The sequence below is a fragment of the Gallinula chloropus genome (genome assembly GCF_964237585.1).
Source record: "Gallinula chloropus genome assembly, chromosome: 5".
Lineage (NCBI taxonomy): Eukaryota > Metazoa > Chordata > Aves > Gruiformes > Rallidae > Gallinula > Gallinula chloropus.
Window position 1 is genome coordinate 24,817,215 of NC_140090.1, and position 16,486 is coordinate 24,833,700.

A 16,486-nucleotide genomic window follows, 5' to 3' on the forward strand; every position below is an offset into this window, starting at 1 on the left:
CCTGTGTCCTTGAGCTCCTCCTTAATCTTATAGTAATAATCTCACTTCTGTCTGCAATTTTACTTTTATTATTTTGCATAATTTTCACAATTTATCAAATTTGTCAGTAGTCTGAGCTGAATACACACAGCTGGCCTGTCTCAAAACTATCCCTGGGGTCATAGACAGCAGAAGAGTAGCATGTACTGAAAACCCACCACTCTTTCCTCCTACCCTCCAGCCATCTCTAGTAGCATGATTTGGTCCAAGTGCTTCTGAAGACCCCCTACCGCTAAATCCCCAGCTGAGCTTTCACATGGATGTTACACAACTGCTGTTGAAAGGCAATACGGACCTACCAGCTTTCACCAATGTGTAATTCAGGCGTCTCCCTAAGCGTATCCTGGCGAATTTGTGGGTAAACACTAGAAATCATCAGCAGCAAGGACCCAGTGAACAGTAATGCATCAGTAATTCCTGAGGGGAAGTTAAGGGTTGCAGAAGTTACTGTTGTCTGTTTCTAAGATTGTAAATTTTGTTTTCAAACAGTGGCATTAAACTGCCAAGGAAAGGGCAACCATTTCCCTATCAGTTTACACTAGTAATTCATTATTCATCATACAGAACTAAAGAGCTCGACTGAAGGTCTTTGAGAGGAGTCTCGAGCAGCACACCACAGAAGATGTGTAGCTACAATGGTGTCGATTCTTTCTAAGCAAAATAACCCTATCTAAAAAAAACAATTTGACAGCTTTTATTTTTTTTCTTTTTGCGAATGTTTATTTGAAAGAGTGTTGTAAAAAGAATTGAACATGGGCTTGACGTATGGAAGTTACACTTGATGCAGAGCTTTTTGTTATTGTCATTATTAATGCCATAATATGTTTGCTGCTGCAACCAAAAACTTTGTTAAACAGGTTGGTGATGGAGGAAGACTAGTTCCAGTGCCCAGTCTTAGTGAAGCTGATAAATACCAACCTCTGAGCCTTGTGATTAAGAAAAGAAAATGTTTACTTTCAAAAACATCTAAATTTGCTTCAACACCTTTCACATTAAAGGACATTCTTCAAGGGGAGAAAGAAATTTCCGCAGGTAAGGTTTGTCTTTCTTCATAATGGAAAAATGCATGTTTGCTAGTAAATATAGTAGAGAAGACATAGTGTAAACTTTGCAGATGGCATGATGGTTCTTAATAGATGTGTAAAAAATTTGTCTTGCTTAGTCATGCAATGAATATTTAAGAAAAGAGTACAAGTCAAACTGGTAAAATAAAAAAAAAAGGACTTTATGGAAAAAAGGTGTAAAATCCCCAAACCATCAGTTATACTAAGGATTTGTTAAGCTTTGTGCTTTTTCACAAATGACACCAGATTCCTGATATTTATGTATGTTGCTTAATTCTGACTTCAAACTTGTTTTTAATGTTTACCTTTCTCTGTATAGTTGCTTTTAAACATGTAAGAGTAGCCTCAGTCTTGCAGCTGTTCCATACTGGTAATCCCTGGTGTTGAGCTGGGCTCTGCACAGGCTGAAGCATTTGACAACAGCTCTCTGACTGAAGTAATTAGATTTCCACAAGATTTTTTCCACATTTTTAATCTTTTATCTGTATTTAAAGAGTTTAACTGTGTTTTAATTACCTTTGCTATGCAATATCCGAAAGTTTTGAGAAGATTCTGTAAGAATTAAAAGGTACAAAATGCTGTCTAGATTTGCTGTACCTTCCTTTGCAAAGTCTGTGTAATTCATATCTACGTACTGCATTTTCTTGAAACAGCTCATCGCTTTACTTTCTTTTAATGTGCTCAATGTTTTTGTTAAAACAGTGCTTTTTGTAATTACACAACAATTGCATTCATTAAAACCTCTACTAGGACATGCCAGTATGAGCACAAGGAGACAGAAATATTGCTTGGCCCCCCAAAGGGGGGATTCCAGGCCACAAGCACGATGAAAAAGATTGGAATTCCACTAATCCCATTAGTTTATATTCAGGAGAAGTCGACTGGCTTGTCCAGAATGAGAAAAAATTGAAAAATCTCATTAAAAAGCCTGAGAACAAGGTTGCAAAATCTCATTAAAAATGTCTCACAAAGCCTTAATAGTCTTTTTGTAAAGGTTAGATGTCATGTGCAGAAGGTATTGTCCTTTAATGTAAGTAAAGAGCTTTGTAATTGAATTTCCTTTTAATGTGACTAATACAAGTGTTTGCAATCCTTTTAGCAGCAAGAAAAGTACATGAATGGTATTTATATTAAAAATAAAGACAAGCAGGATTCATGTGAGGTGAATTTATAAGGTTACTTTATCCTAAAAGCTTTAACGGACTTTAAAAGGTGTAAACCCTAGATTTTCAAATGTATTTGGATCCCTTTGGATGCCTAATCCATGTGCTCTACCTGCTCTATTCTTTTTAATGTGGCAACCAATGTGTTCTAATATTTTTCTGTTAGTATATGGAAAATACATTTAAGGCTATAAAAAAAAGCATTATAAAAATGCTTTGGCACCTACCCTTTTGTTGTACCATAAATCCATGCAAGTTTCCAAGTAAGTCAGAATGAACCTGTTGTTTTCCCTAAAATAAACTGTCATAGTCCCTGGAATTATCAGGCACACTTGGGAAGTGTGGCATGTCTTTCTAACTGTGACATATTGGGTACAAGGCGAAGTTTATGTTGTTGGCATGCACGTCTCATTCACATATTACAAAAATGAGGAAAAGTTAGCTTCATTTGTACTGTGTATTGACAAAATTCATAATTCCCTAACATTATTTTACATTCAGTGGCTTTCACTCTGTTCCTAGTTTTAATAGTCTGTGTGGCCTCCACTCAGTAATTTTGTGTTTCAGAGCCTTTGTCACTAAGCCAACACACACTACTGCACGCCTGGGTAATCAACCAGCAGCACACTGAGAGGGAAAAGAATAACGATAAGCACAGAACAGTAGAAATAGCCCTGAGCACCGTTTCATGCCCAGGACATACCACATGTAGGAACATGCACACAGCTCTGCCAGAGAGTCACAGAAATCCCTCAGATGCCTACACACTCTCTTTCCACGAGACATCAGCAGTAGCACCGATAAGTGCTCAGTGTAGCTCTGAATTTCACATCGAAACGGTTAAGCACAGTAAGCACAGTAGCAATTATGCTGCTTTTTATATTTATTCTATTGAAAACTAAAATAATTAAAGTGTCCTGTTGCAAATTGTTTAAAAATACTGTGTTCAGAATTTTCATTGCACAATATTTATCTTCTTTTACTCAGGTGTCTCATCTTACCAGTTGCTCAATTATGAAGACAAATCAGATGTTTCGCTTAATGGCAGAAGAGGAAATCAGATAATGAATGATGTTGGTTTTGATGTTGCTGGATCAGATTCTATTGCCTTTAAAGCTTCATTTGGCATAGTGACCAAACATGAGGTTGAAGTACCAACGTTACTTAAAGAACTTACTACGAGGTTACATTATGTATTTTGTTTTCTGGTTCCATACATTTCATACAGTTAGGTTGAGTCTTTGAAATGGTTAGGTTTTGATTATTTTTAGCCAATGAACAGCAGTCACCATCTGATATTTTTCAAGTTCCTTAATTGTAGGTTTAACACTGTCGATATAACACAGACTGCAGAAGTTTTCTGAATTAATTCTTGTTCGAATTACAGTGCATCTTTCAGGGGGAAAAAAATCCAGAGAGCAAGAGTCCATCTAACATTCTACCTATGTTATTCCATGCTACTGAAAATTTGAAATTTACTCCAAATTGTTACTCAACTTCAAGTTTCAGAATAAGGATTTCTTTGTCTTTGATGAACTAGAGAGTGATATGTATTATTGCAAATGTAGGTACCTCAAGGTTTTATGAGGCTATTACACAGCCTTTTCTTTGAAAAGCAAAGTATGTTTATATAGTTGAATTTTAGAGAACCTTCTGTGGCTCTTCCCTAAGTGCAGTCTTCATTTTTCCAACATCCTCACTGAGCTGTGGACACTGAAACCAGACTTCATGTTCCTGTAGTGCTGGCACAAATGCCAAACACACAGGAATATGATGTAACTAATCCTAGGTGTAATTTCCTAGTTTATATTTCAAAGATTACCCATTGGCCACAGTGTCATCCAAGTGAATACCAGTGTTGCATCCCTGTAAATTATTCACTATGCATGATGTGACATTTGGTATTTTTGAATATATGTTGTTTCCTGGTAGTTATTTTCTGAGCAGTGCATGCCATTTTGTATCTCTAACCTCTCTTGCTCAGTACCTGACTTTTCCCCATTTATTTGTAACCTCCAAACATTAATAATTGAGGGTGAGGAAAGATGTCCTAGTCTCCTGATAAAAATATTCAGTATTACAGTTCTAAGAGCCAATTCCTGTAGAACTTCCCCTACAAACACTCTTATTTTATGACTGTTCATAGTTTTTTTAGAGGTTTTTTCCAGTTACAGCTGATGCATGTCAGTTAACTGGTTTTTAATCCATTGAGTGTATGCCAGCTTGTGTGGGTATCATTTAGGCTTCTAACCAAAACATTCCATCATCATAAGCTTTATAGAAGCCCAAAGGTAGCCATTGCTTTTACTATCCAGTTTCCCTAAATTCTTACTGACTGACATTAATTGTATTACCTAAAAAAGAGAAGTTATTAATTAGGGTGTGTTTAGTGTTGCTTACTGTCACTAAGAACAGTGTCAGGTGCACAGACTTGGGGTTTTCCAGTATGTCCCACATATCCTCTCTCACATTTGTACATTTCTGGCTTCATTTCAATTTTTTAGGGCTTCTGTTCCCAAACACTGAAAATCTGCATTAGGTTTCCAGAGACCTTCTCAGTCAGTGGTTTAATGGCTATGAAATAGAAGTTACGGTGATTTATTTACTGATTCAAAGTTACTAATTCTATTAGCTCCTTTGTAAATTGCTAATAATCTCTGAATTTCCTTCCTACGTCATGATTTTAGAAAAATAAATTTTGATCACTGTCTAGTCCATCAATCAAGAAAAAGTAGGATGGAAATTTTGTGCGTGGTCATGGAAAGTATTAGAACTACAAGGCAGTGCTCCTTATCCGTCCATACTGGAATGCGTGGAGAGATGATGAGGGTAAATACACTTGTCCAAGTTGTGTAACTTGAATGAACAAACATAAAAACATCATTTATATACATTTTATGCTTGGATTTAATTGCATTTTTACTGATGTAAGCTCAGAAAAAAAGTAAATCTATAATGCACTGATGTAAATTGAATTAAAAGTTGGTCTTTTGTTAGTAGTGCTTACGTAACTCAGGGACGGGAAATGCATGTGAAAGGATGGTTAGACAACAAGCTATTGATTTGGGTGAAACCTAAGCAAAAATGTGCAATTAACTTCTTAATTTGAGCTCCAATAAACATATAACCTACCTTTCACTGTTACAGTAATCTTCCATAACACATTGGAACTTTACGTTGTTATTTCAAGGGTTGGCATCTTACTCTGTGTTTTATATTATTACTCCCTCTCCTCCTCTCTTCAGTGTGTTTAAATAACAATCTACAGATTTCCTGAGGATTGCCTATTACTCATATTTATAAATCATTCACATAATTTTCACTGAGTGATCCAAATTGTTACTATCTCTGTATCAAACTTTTTAAAAATGCAAAGCTGTTAATATAAATTCTTTAGTTGTGAGATCAATTTTAAAGCTTCCTCCTGGCATTATAATTCTCCATCTATACAGTCAAGACACTATTTTGCCTATTTTTTTCATTTCAATTTGTAATGTTGTTTTCTTTTGATGCTATTCTAAATTATAGTTTCACATTATTGAAGATCAGAATTATAAAGGACGGGACAAAGCCATTGTGTTTCCTGCACATACAACTATTGCCTTTAGTGTATTTGAACTTTACATTCATTTGGATGGTAATTTTGGTAAGTAAGGTGCATTATTTCCATTACTGCTATTATTTGTAACAGTCTGAGTTTTTCAAACCATTTTCTTGCTCTTGATATATATCTAAGTCCACATCTCATACAATGGTATATCTTAATTTTATGAACATAAGTAGTCTGAAGTTTTGAGGCCAACAACTCTTGAAAAGATAAACTAAGCAGGTACTAGAAAATAGTCTGTGGTGGAAACATTGTTTAAAGTATGATTTTGTAATTCTTTGAAAATACTGCAGTTGCATGAAATGAAAAATCACTTCCTTATATTTCTAGCCTGTAAGGAACAGGCTTATGAGACCACCTGACCAGTTCTGCATAAAATTAGGCACATAAAAATAAACAAGTAAAGAAGAAAGTGTGCTGAACTCCTAAACTATTTTTTTTTCTGTTGGGACTCTAATTTTGGTCTGATACATCATTACCATCTGTGGATATCTGAAGATATTCAGGAAGAAATAATCACAATTACTGAAAACTAATAAAAAAAAAATTGCATAGCTCCTGTACATTTTTTGGCTTTTGGGGAAAGGATAGTGCTTATTTATTTACATTATTTACACCAATCAAAGTGAAACATAACATTATCAGTGTTATCAGTATTACTTACTATATCTAGTAGCTGATGATATCAAATGCAAAACTCCCCACTGACTAGAGTGATACTTGATAAAGTTTTAACCACCAGATTCCCATGCAGTTAATACAGGAACTCCTCTGAGAGTGACTCAGCTGTTCAGGAACTGCTTGACCCTCTATAGCACCGTGAGATAAAAGACCTGGCTAGGGACGTAATCTCCGTCTCTGCCATCTGTACAGCACTATGTTTTAGAAGTTGCAAATAGCTCAGTTTCCTCTGGCATACTCACTATAAACCTTCCATCGCATTGTAAAGCACCTTTTTACCGAACTGTGAGATATCTCTACCCTTCTGTAAACATTTTAAATATACCCCAAACAAGAACATAATCGCTGGATTAAAAGAGAGAACAGTATGGTAGTACTTTATGTCCATTTCCATAATAGTCAACATTAATTTCAATTTTGGAAGTGTTTTAACTTTATGCAATGATAGGTTCATGCAGGATGTTTTTGCTAAGGTTATTATCAGTGAAATAATCAATAAAGCTGATTGTATTTACATAATAAAAGAGAATTCTCAATTGAGAAAGTTTAAAACATGGGATTTTTTTGTTGTTTCTTATAATTGATTATTTTTATACTTCAAAGGTTGCCTTTCAAGTTAGGTGATACATAATTTTATTTTAAAAATGTTTTAGTAGGTGATTTGGTATTAGAAGAGATGACTGTGGAACTCACAGCCTCCCTTATTTTCAATTTTAGTTTTAGATGAGATCATAGAAATCTTTCTCCTTCAGAAGTGGGACTTCCACTTATATATCGATTTAGCCCAGTAACATGGACATAAATTGTGTAAAAACCAAAACAAACTCTGATGATGGATGTTGAAAGCCACCACCAACAGATTCCCATGGAATCTGTCTCACCTGATTCTGTGGGCTATCACTGCACGCAGACATGTATTAAAAAGTGGTACTAGCCATTAAAAACATTAGCAAAGTTGAATTTGATCACTGCTAGCTTTATATATTAAAAACATATTGAACTCTGTGGTGCAGTCATTGCGTTTATATTTTGTTCTTCTAAAATCTTTTTATTTTTATAGAACTCTGTGTGACTCCAATTTCAAAAGGAGGATTTGAAAGAGAGAAATCTGGATCATCTTCACTGACCAAATTAAGGATGTTAAAGAGTAATCTGTTTCATCGAAGTATGGCTTTTGATATGTATATCCAAATGTCTTAGGTAGTGCATGAAGAGTGATTTGTTGGGTTTTTTTAATAATTTGTCTGCAAGATGAACATTTAAGGAAGAGAATGTCAATGGAAAATGTACCTCAATTTATTGTGTATTGAAACGATTGTAAAGTTATTAGAATTTATATTTGAGTATCTGACACAAATAACAAATTTATGGTACTGCTGTTCATTAAAATTCTACTCTTAAAATAAAAAATTATGCCTGATGATAAACTGGTATGGAGTAATTATACAACTAACTACAGTTAACATTAAGCCTAGTTTTATGCAAATTATATTTCAGGGTAAAGTCTTTAAATATCAAACAATATTAATTTAAATACCTGAAAGTACTTTTTAGGCTCTGTGTGCACATGGTAGGGACACGGGCAAGATGCCATCACAGTTTTCTGTTCTCATTTGGACATGAACACCCCACAAAATTGAGTATCACTGTATGTAGCTGTGTTTTCTTCAGAACAAGATCCTATACTTTTAACACTCCTTGGTCTAACTATTTTGGAAATCTGCAAATCTGAGTGTGAAGATGAATGTTGAGCAGTAACAAAAAGCTTGTTCCATTGCATGCCATTCTTGATCAAAAGACTGCCCATGCTAAGAGAATAAATCTTCAGCGGGTATGATACGTCTTAGTAGCTGCAGCTGCCTAAAAGTTTGTCATCCAATCTAAACTAATCAGTCCCTGAAGAGAGAAAAAGATAGGTAGGTCAAAATGTGTTTTTTCCTGAGGTGTTTTGAAGCTCAGAAATCTCCTGGCATCTCAAAATTTTCCAAACCTCTTAAGTGTAAATACTAGGGGAAAAAAAGGACAAAATTTTAGAAAATAAATCTAGAAATGCCAAAATAGAAATGGTTTAACAGAAAAATACACAGCTGTGACGACTTGGCACCAATTTTTCAAAAGTTGACCTCATACCTACATTTTAGGACTATTTTTAAAAGTATTATAGAGACCATATACAAAAGTTTCTGACTTTTGCCACTCTTTTGTAAAATTAAATGAAAAATTACATTACACTAGGCTTCTGATGGGAAGTAATCTACAACATGGAATATTTAGAATGGTTTAAGGAATTGTTATTTCTATAATTAGATTGACAGATTGTTTTATAAACAATTCATAATGTAACAAAAAAATCACTGCTCTTTTTTGGTGCTTTCTTTTTCAGATAAGAGAGTAGTGGATACCATTGCTAGCTCCGATGCTTACTTGGAGGACCTTTTTACAGACTACTATGAAAAAGCTGCAAGCATGACTGATCTCTCTACAAGCTATCTCAGAGAAGGGTCTCACATCCGAATTAATTTGCTTAATAATAACATCCCCAAAGGCCCCTGTGTCCTTTGTGGAATGGGAAGTTCTAAAAGGGAGACAGTCTATGGATGCCTTGAGTGTTCTTTTAATGGACAGAAGTATGTGCGACTGCATGCTGTGCCCTGCTTCGACCTCTGGCATAAGAGAGTTAAGTAACTGAGCTAGGTAAGTGCCTGTTGTCACAGACATGGGCATAACAACTGTGCCACAAATTTTTCAGAAGTAGTAAATGTGACTCAAATTATTGAAATGCAAAATAGTGAAAGTGCAAAACAATTTGTTACACTATTAGCTTCAAACTATTTGCTTTCATGGACATTAGTTATCATGATAATGAAAAATGTACTTTTAAACTGGATTTTCATAATGTCAAAATATATGCTAGAACTTACTTTGTTTACACAAACTTCTTGTTGATCCCCAAAATGTTGCCTTTATCTACACTGGCATATGATGGTAAATTGAGAATACCTGTTAATAATTTAGTGTTCTCATTAATATTTAGTTGAAGTATCAGATTAAAAAACATGCTAAAACTTAGCTCAGTCTAATGTTTCATTTACAAAAGGGAACAACTATAAGTAGGGATCAGCATTTCGTATTAGGATGCCATTACTGTATGTAAACAATTTGTTAGATTACCAAAAAGTAACAGCCACTCACCCTTCTGCATTTGGATTTTAGGGCACAGCTGGTCTTGACTTTTTTTATGTGTTCAGAAAAAAATTGCTTTGCAGAGAAAGTTTTGGAAGCTTAGGAAAATAACAGAACCATATCCTTCCATCGAGACTTCAGGGCTAAAGATCTTTAACCAGTAGATCTGAAGCATAGAACATTACGTTTGCTGAGGATATAAACACCAGAGGGCACCACAGAATTGTGTCCAGTAGCAAGTGGGAGTGCTTGTTGGTTAGGTTGAACACTGCTGAAGCTCTCTACATGCTATTTTAAACTGGTAAAACAACTAAGAAATGTTCCAACATTTTAGACTTATTTTAAGGATGACCCCCATATGGAAGCTTTTTTAACTTGTGCGACCACTTTCGCCATCTCTATCCGATTACTACAGCCTGAAATAAGTACAGACATTGCTCTTCACGTGAGAAAAGTATCTTACACAAGTATTATGATGACATCTGCATAAGCAGAATGGTTAATGAGCCCAAAGTACTATTAACTATTGCAGCTGTATTGTGTTTTTCCAAAGTGAGGGAAACCAGAATGATGCTCAAATAATTACTTATGTATGAATGTCTCCCATCATCTTCCACCTCATCCAAGTAAGTCCTTATAGTGTAGATTTTTAACTTTGTGTTGAAGAATAAACTGGCTAATTCAGTAATTTTATTCAGTTTAAAAATCCACTTAAAATGCCACGTTTTCATGAACACCAAATTATTCATGTTAATGTTACATCAAAGAGGGTATTTTAAGTTGCTTTAAAATGATTTGGTTTTATCTTGACATTCCCTAACTGGGGTTCAGTTATTTTTAAGGCCTTTTATAGTAAAATTTTCTACAAAGAGCAATTCGTCAAGAAGCTTAGAAACCTATAGAGCTTTAACAGAGTTACCTTCCTGGGACTTGCTTTTCCCCTTTTATTTTACAGGGGATTGGTAAGTTACATTCTATCTATGTCAATGGGTACTGGAATAATTTTTGAGTGCTTGATAGCAGCGAAATTATTTTCTTCAGTAACTTACACAATGAAAAATACTGAGCAATACTGTAGATTAGGACATGATGCAGAAATCACTACTAATATGTCAGGGTGTTTTCTGATTTTATTTTTTTGAAATATCCATCATATTTTATTCATTGAATGTTAAAAATAAGATTTTTACAGTCACCTAACAGCTATAAAAAGATACCACTATAAAAAATACAAAACATTGTGTGTCAAAGTATTATTATTTAAAATTCAGTGTCCAGAAAACAGCCACAGACTTTTTTTTAAGTACTTAGAGCTCATCATGTTGGTAGACATTGTACTCCTTTGCTGATATGAAGCCATCTCCATCATGGTCATTCTTCTTAAATATATCAGCTAAGATTTCATCATGGACTGAAGGATGACGTTTTTTGCCATCTCTTGCAAATTCTTCTTTCAAATACTGGCTTATCTGGAAGAAAAGAAAAAAATTCCACCCATTGTGCCTTTTTATGTCAGTACTCAACAGTCATCTTCGAGAACACTTGGGGTACCTACGTAGGTTATTGTGACACCAGTGCAGACACATCTAAAGTTTATTTCCCAGCATGTCTGAGACATATTAATGTATTAAAGTGAATTTCAACATTTCACAGTGTACTTTCTGTAAGCGTACAGAAGCTTTATGTGATGAACTGCAGCAGTGGCAGCACATGTAAAGAAACAGTGGTACAGCTTTATATTCAGTTTAGGTTGGAAAAGACCTTTAAGATCATCAAGTCCACTGCCAAGTCCCGGTCCCTAAGTACCATATCTACATATCTTTTAAATTCCTCCACCACTTCCCTGAGTAGCTAGTTCCAACTCTTAACCACCCTTTAGATGAAGAAATTTTTCCTCATATCCAATCTAAATCTCCCCTGGTGCAACTTGAGGCCGTTTCCTCTTGTCCTTTCACTTGTTACTTGGGAGAAGAGACCAACACCCACTTGGCTATAACCTCCTTTCATGTAGGTGTAGAGAGTGATATGGTCTTCCCTCAGCCTCCTTTTCTTCAGACTACACAACCCCAGTTCCCTCCTAGGACTTGTGCTCTAGAACCCTTATCAGCTTTGTGGCCCTTTTTTGGACATACTTCAGCACCTCAATGTCTTTCTCATAGTGGGAAATTATTCATTCCAAATTAGTTATATCACATTACCTCAAGTTCAGATAGTTTCTTGTCACTGTCCTTGTCTATTTGATTAAAAGCTTCAACACTGCGAGGTCCCTTATTTACTGCATAAAGTTCAATCTCAAATATCAATGTTGCATTGGGGGGAATCTTGCCCTGTGCTATGAAAAGAAGAAAAAAAGCACTTCAGAAATCAGGCAGTATGATCAGAGATTACATATGCAAAACATTCTATTTTCTTGTTACAAAAGGTTCTGTTGATATTCATATTAAACTCTGAATGTTAATATTATACAGCTAAACAGAAAGACTGCTCAGATTATGTTACATACATGATTTTGAGTGAGATCTGCAAACAATTTACATCCCTGAAACAAAATTATATTACTTGTATCCATTCAGGTACTTTTAAAAATTAAGAGATGGGTTTTTCTTAATGTGGGAAGCAAGTATTTCTGAAGTTCTCACTGTCACATACTGTCATATGATGGGACTTACTGAGAGACTTATTGCCTTTATTTAATATCTGTGGTCTGATTTAAATAGATCAGCAATAGACTAATGAGTGCATACATTTTCTGAAGAAATAAGAAGGTTGTATCAGTTTTTACCAACTTACTATGAATTATACCTACGGTTAAAGAGCTTTATGTACAATAGTGTTTAAAATAGGCATTTCTTTAGAAAGAAGCAGTAGAATTTAAGTCATCCGATTCCCAAAAAAGCCTGAAAACAACAAACCCACCAAAATACCGGAAAACTTTGTCTGAAGAAAAAAAAATCCAACATGTTTAGATTTCGTTATTCCTTTGTGAAAGCATCTTCTGGTATCTAATGTAAAGACAACACTGCCGATAAATACAGGTCATTGTATCATGAATCTGTCAAAAAAAAGGAGGGGAACTGAAGAGAGACACTAACAAACTAATGAGGTCTAAAAGTAAGCAAAAAAAGCATAGAGAAATCATGCAGTGTAAAATTAACATGCAAGTTGCTTCCATTCATAGCCAAAGCCAGTGAACATGACATCCTAACCTCAGAATTTTCACAGAACATTGAGCTTGCACTCATCCTTCATAAACTGAAGATAAAAAATCTACTTTGTTTAGATAAACAAAATTATTATTTGCACTTGAAATCTAATATAGCCACTGTAAAAATAAAAAGTTTCAGGGTTCAAAAGATTTTAATCCTACAGCTTTAAAATAGTATAAGTTTTAAATATATCTGAATATAAATAATGGTTTATATACTACTTACAGAAGAAAAGATACATTACTAGAATTCAGTGCCAGTAGTTTACAAATATACATACCAACAAAGGAAAGACACGTAAAGATTTAGAAAGCCACATGCATCTTTTTTTAATTCAAGATTAGGCAGGCATCTTCCCCAGCATGCAGGAATACGCTGAGACAGAGAACAGGGACGCTGTAGGAAAATACTACTTTCTTGAAGTGCTACCTAGAACAAACAGTTAACACTAGATTAGGTTTAAAGTATATACTTTTCTGTAAGTGTTTCTCCTTGTTATTATGAGACTTCCTTATTAAACATTATGCCCAAGGAGAAAGACATATTCCTAGTAAATTTCACTAGCTATGAAGGAGTTATATCAAAGACAAAACTGGTGCACAGAATTCTTACACCATGCCATTACCAAACAATTATTACCGAGCAGGAGGTACCTTTTCACAATATTACACCTAAGTCAGAGCTGAATTTAAGGTATCTACAATTAATAGTGCTGAAGCACTGCATAGAACTTAGACCAGAACTTTTTTTTTTTAAAGTAGACTGCGCACCTAAACATAATAAATACAAATTGGATTTCATGCATTGTACTGTTACAATAATTATGTAATGTGAAGATATCATCTATTAACTATCCAGAATGTAAGCAGTCTTTTAAACAAATAATTTCTACTGCAATTAATTCTGTGGCATGCAGTGGATTGTATTCCATTTTGCTCAGAAGACAAAGAATGTCATTAAAAAGATAAGCAGCTGCAGTTAAATAATAGAAACTAAACATGAATAGAGATTTAAGACTAAAAATGGTGACATGAATCATGAAGATCTTCCTTTTGCTGTCAATTTTTCATACTATGGGAACACTTGGAAAAACACAGCAGGTGCCATGTACTGACTTCTAAAGGAACTGCAAGGCCTGGGTGTGGGTCTATGATGAGGACTACTCAGACTGCACGGGAAGGAGCAAGATGAGGCTACACAGCTGCAGTCATCACCTTAAATGCCTCCAAAAATAACGGAGCACCAATTCTTACAGTCATTTACAATATCACTTATTTGAAAGGGTAAAACAAAAGAAAGACAAAGTTTGGTGTTAAAACTTTACCGTATCCTTGCTGTCCATAAGCTAATGACGGAGGTATGATAACTTTCCGTTTTTCTCCAGGACACATATTCATCATAGCAATATCTAACCCTTTTATGACCTGTCCAACACCCAGAACGAACCATTTTGGATGACCTTCATTTTGTGTCCGACTATTAAAAAAAAAAAGTTAAAACAGTGAATTTAGTATTTTTTTTAGTATAAAAATGCACATTAGATTATTAAAACACAAAAATGTTAAGAGTGTAAGAATACAAAGTATTAACACAGTTTTTCTGCTACATTTATAAATCTGATGGGTCAATTCTTGAGATATGTAAGGTGCAACCTCTTTTTTAAATAAAAAAAAAGTAAAAAAGCCTAACTTCTTACAGAAATACCCAGGCTTCATGATCCCATATGCTGTATGCCAGAAACAAGGTCCTGCTGCAGGATGTCTGCAAGAGGAGACACGCTGGGAGAAAGTCACTGTTAGGAAGCGAAAATGCCTTAAACCTTTCACATCACTATAGGACAGGATGGGACAGAGCATGCACAGGCATGCTGATGGAGCCTGGTAATCTTGACTTCACTACAGTGTGCCCACCCACTGCTCTCTTCGGTGTAGATATTCAGTACTTCAGCCAGTTTCTGAACATAGGAGATATCCCCAAGATGGGAGCTACACTGAATGGTGACCAAGAAGCATATGTAGCTCAGAAGTCAGAGGACAACACTATACGTGCCAAAATTAGTCACTTCAACAGGCAAAAAACCCGCCAACCAGTAAAACGGTACTAGTAACCATAGAAATATCCTCTACTGATTTTTTCTTAAATTATACAAGTGGGGGGAATGAATCAATATTCTGTAATAACGAAGTGACAGTAATAAGTATACAAATATAAGTAAGGATCGAGCCAGGTAACTGGAGAAAAGACAAGACTTTCCTCCACAGTTCTGCGCTGGTGAGTTCTACCTCACTAGTAGGATACACCACCATTTAACACAAGGCACTGTAAAAATACAGCTCTTGCACAAGAATTTCCGTGCAAAGCATGATAAACCAAGTTGAAAAAGCTTTAAGATACAAAAATGGGGCAAAGTGAAAAAGCGAAAGCCTAAACTCTAGCTCGGGCAAAGAGGAAGGCAGCACAAATCAAGAAGGAAAGAAGCGGCAGGAAAGGGGCATATAGGCTGTAAACCACTAGCATAACACAGCTGCCCTTGCACAATGCCAACTACATAGAAGTGCATGCTATACTCAAGCTTCAGTCTAAAATACTAAGCCTGTGTCGCTACCAGAAGCTTCTCCTCCAAACCCGAGTTCTTCTGCACTAAACAAGGCAGGTGATAATGTGTCGGAGAGGTTTTCTTTTTTTCCTGCCAAAGGGTTTCTCCGTGCCAGTTGCAGGCTACAGGCTCTCGGTGACCCTCCCAGTCGGCCCCCTTGGTTGGCAACTGCCACCGGCCTCAGGCATGGCTTTGGTTCCCAGTTTACCACAGCGCAGGTCCCTCCTGACCCTAGGTAAATCCCACATCGATCAACACCAGGCTAAGGAAAAAGAAAGGCTGCGATGGGGGAAAACTACTCGTGCTAACGCGTTTAGCCTCAAGCTGCGTCCGCGCTGGGATAGCAGCGGGTCCCGCTTACCCGGCCGAGGGGGCGCGGCGGGCCGTGTCCCTGGGAGCGGGCAGCCTGTGCCACGTACACCGCCGGGCTGGGGCCTGCCTTCCCTTCTGCGCTCCCCGGTGCCCGGGGGACTCACCTGCAGTAAAACTTGGATCCGTCGCTGGCCAGAAAACCGTCGTAGTGCGCGTTGAGCAGATCCCCCTTCTTGCTTTTCGGGCTGCACGCCTCGGGGAGGTGCAGCACCTCTATTTTAACCTCCTCTGCCGCTGTCGTGTCGCCTTCGGTCCGCGCCAGCGCCGCCAGCAGGGCCAGCGGCAGGAGAAGCAGGGTCAGCCTGCGGCCCATGTCGCTTCGTGAAGGCAGCCGGCGTGGCACTGTCCCCACGGGACGAAGGGACTGAGCCTGTGCTACCGCACTGCCTCAGCCAGCCCGGACACGGGGTCAGGCCCGGCCCAGGCAGCCGCGGGGCGGGCAGTACTGCGGACCAGCCCCCTCCACTCAGGAAGTGAAAGGGATGGCAGGAAGCAACCGCAGCGGGGTGCCGGGGGGGCGGGGTCCGGGGAGCGCGGCCGGGCGCGCATGGGAGATGCGGAGCGCCCCGCGGGGC

The 16,486-nt window shown here is 36.9% G+C and overlaps 2 protein-coding genes across 3 annotated transcripts; one reads left to right on the top strand and one right to left on the bottom strand.

The window, feature by feature from the left end:
• Positions 1–860: 860 nt before the first annotated feature.
• Positions 861–9,239, top strand: PJVK (pejvakin; the record flags this gene model as incomplete). 2 transcript variants are annotated; one of them, XM_084265111.1, is made up of 6 exons in its annotated part: positions 861–1,071; positions 3,254–3,449; positions 4,954–5,095; positions 5,795–5,912; positions 7,615–7,719; positions 8,938–9,239. In XM_084265111.1, the coding sequence occupies 6 exons, from the start codon at positions 861–863 to the stop codon at positions 9,237–9,239; spliced, it is 1,074 nt and encodes a 357-aa protein (XP_084121237.1). The 2 variants fall into 2 exon arrangements, with proteins under 2 accessions (XP_084121237.1, XP_084121238.1); XM_084265112.1 differs by lacking the exon at positions 7,615–7,719.
• A 1,621-nt stretch (positions 9,240–10,860) lies between these two features.
• Positions 10,861–16,303, bottom strand: FKBP7 (FKBP prolyl isomerase 7). Its single transcript, XM_084264336.1, has 4 exons — positions 16,016–16,303; positions 14,268–14,419; positions 11,936–12,069; positions 10,861–11,206 (listed from the first exon to the last, which is right to left on the bottom strand). Exons 1-4 carry the CDS (start codon positions 16,222–16,224, stop codon positions 11,045–11,047), a joined length of 657 nt encoding a protein of 218 aa, XP_084120462.1. The 5' UTR covers positions 16,225–16,303; the 3' UTR covers positions 10,861–11,044.
• Positions 16,304–16,486: the final 183 nt, after the last annotated feature.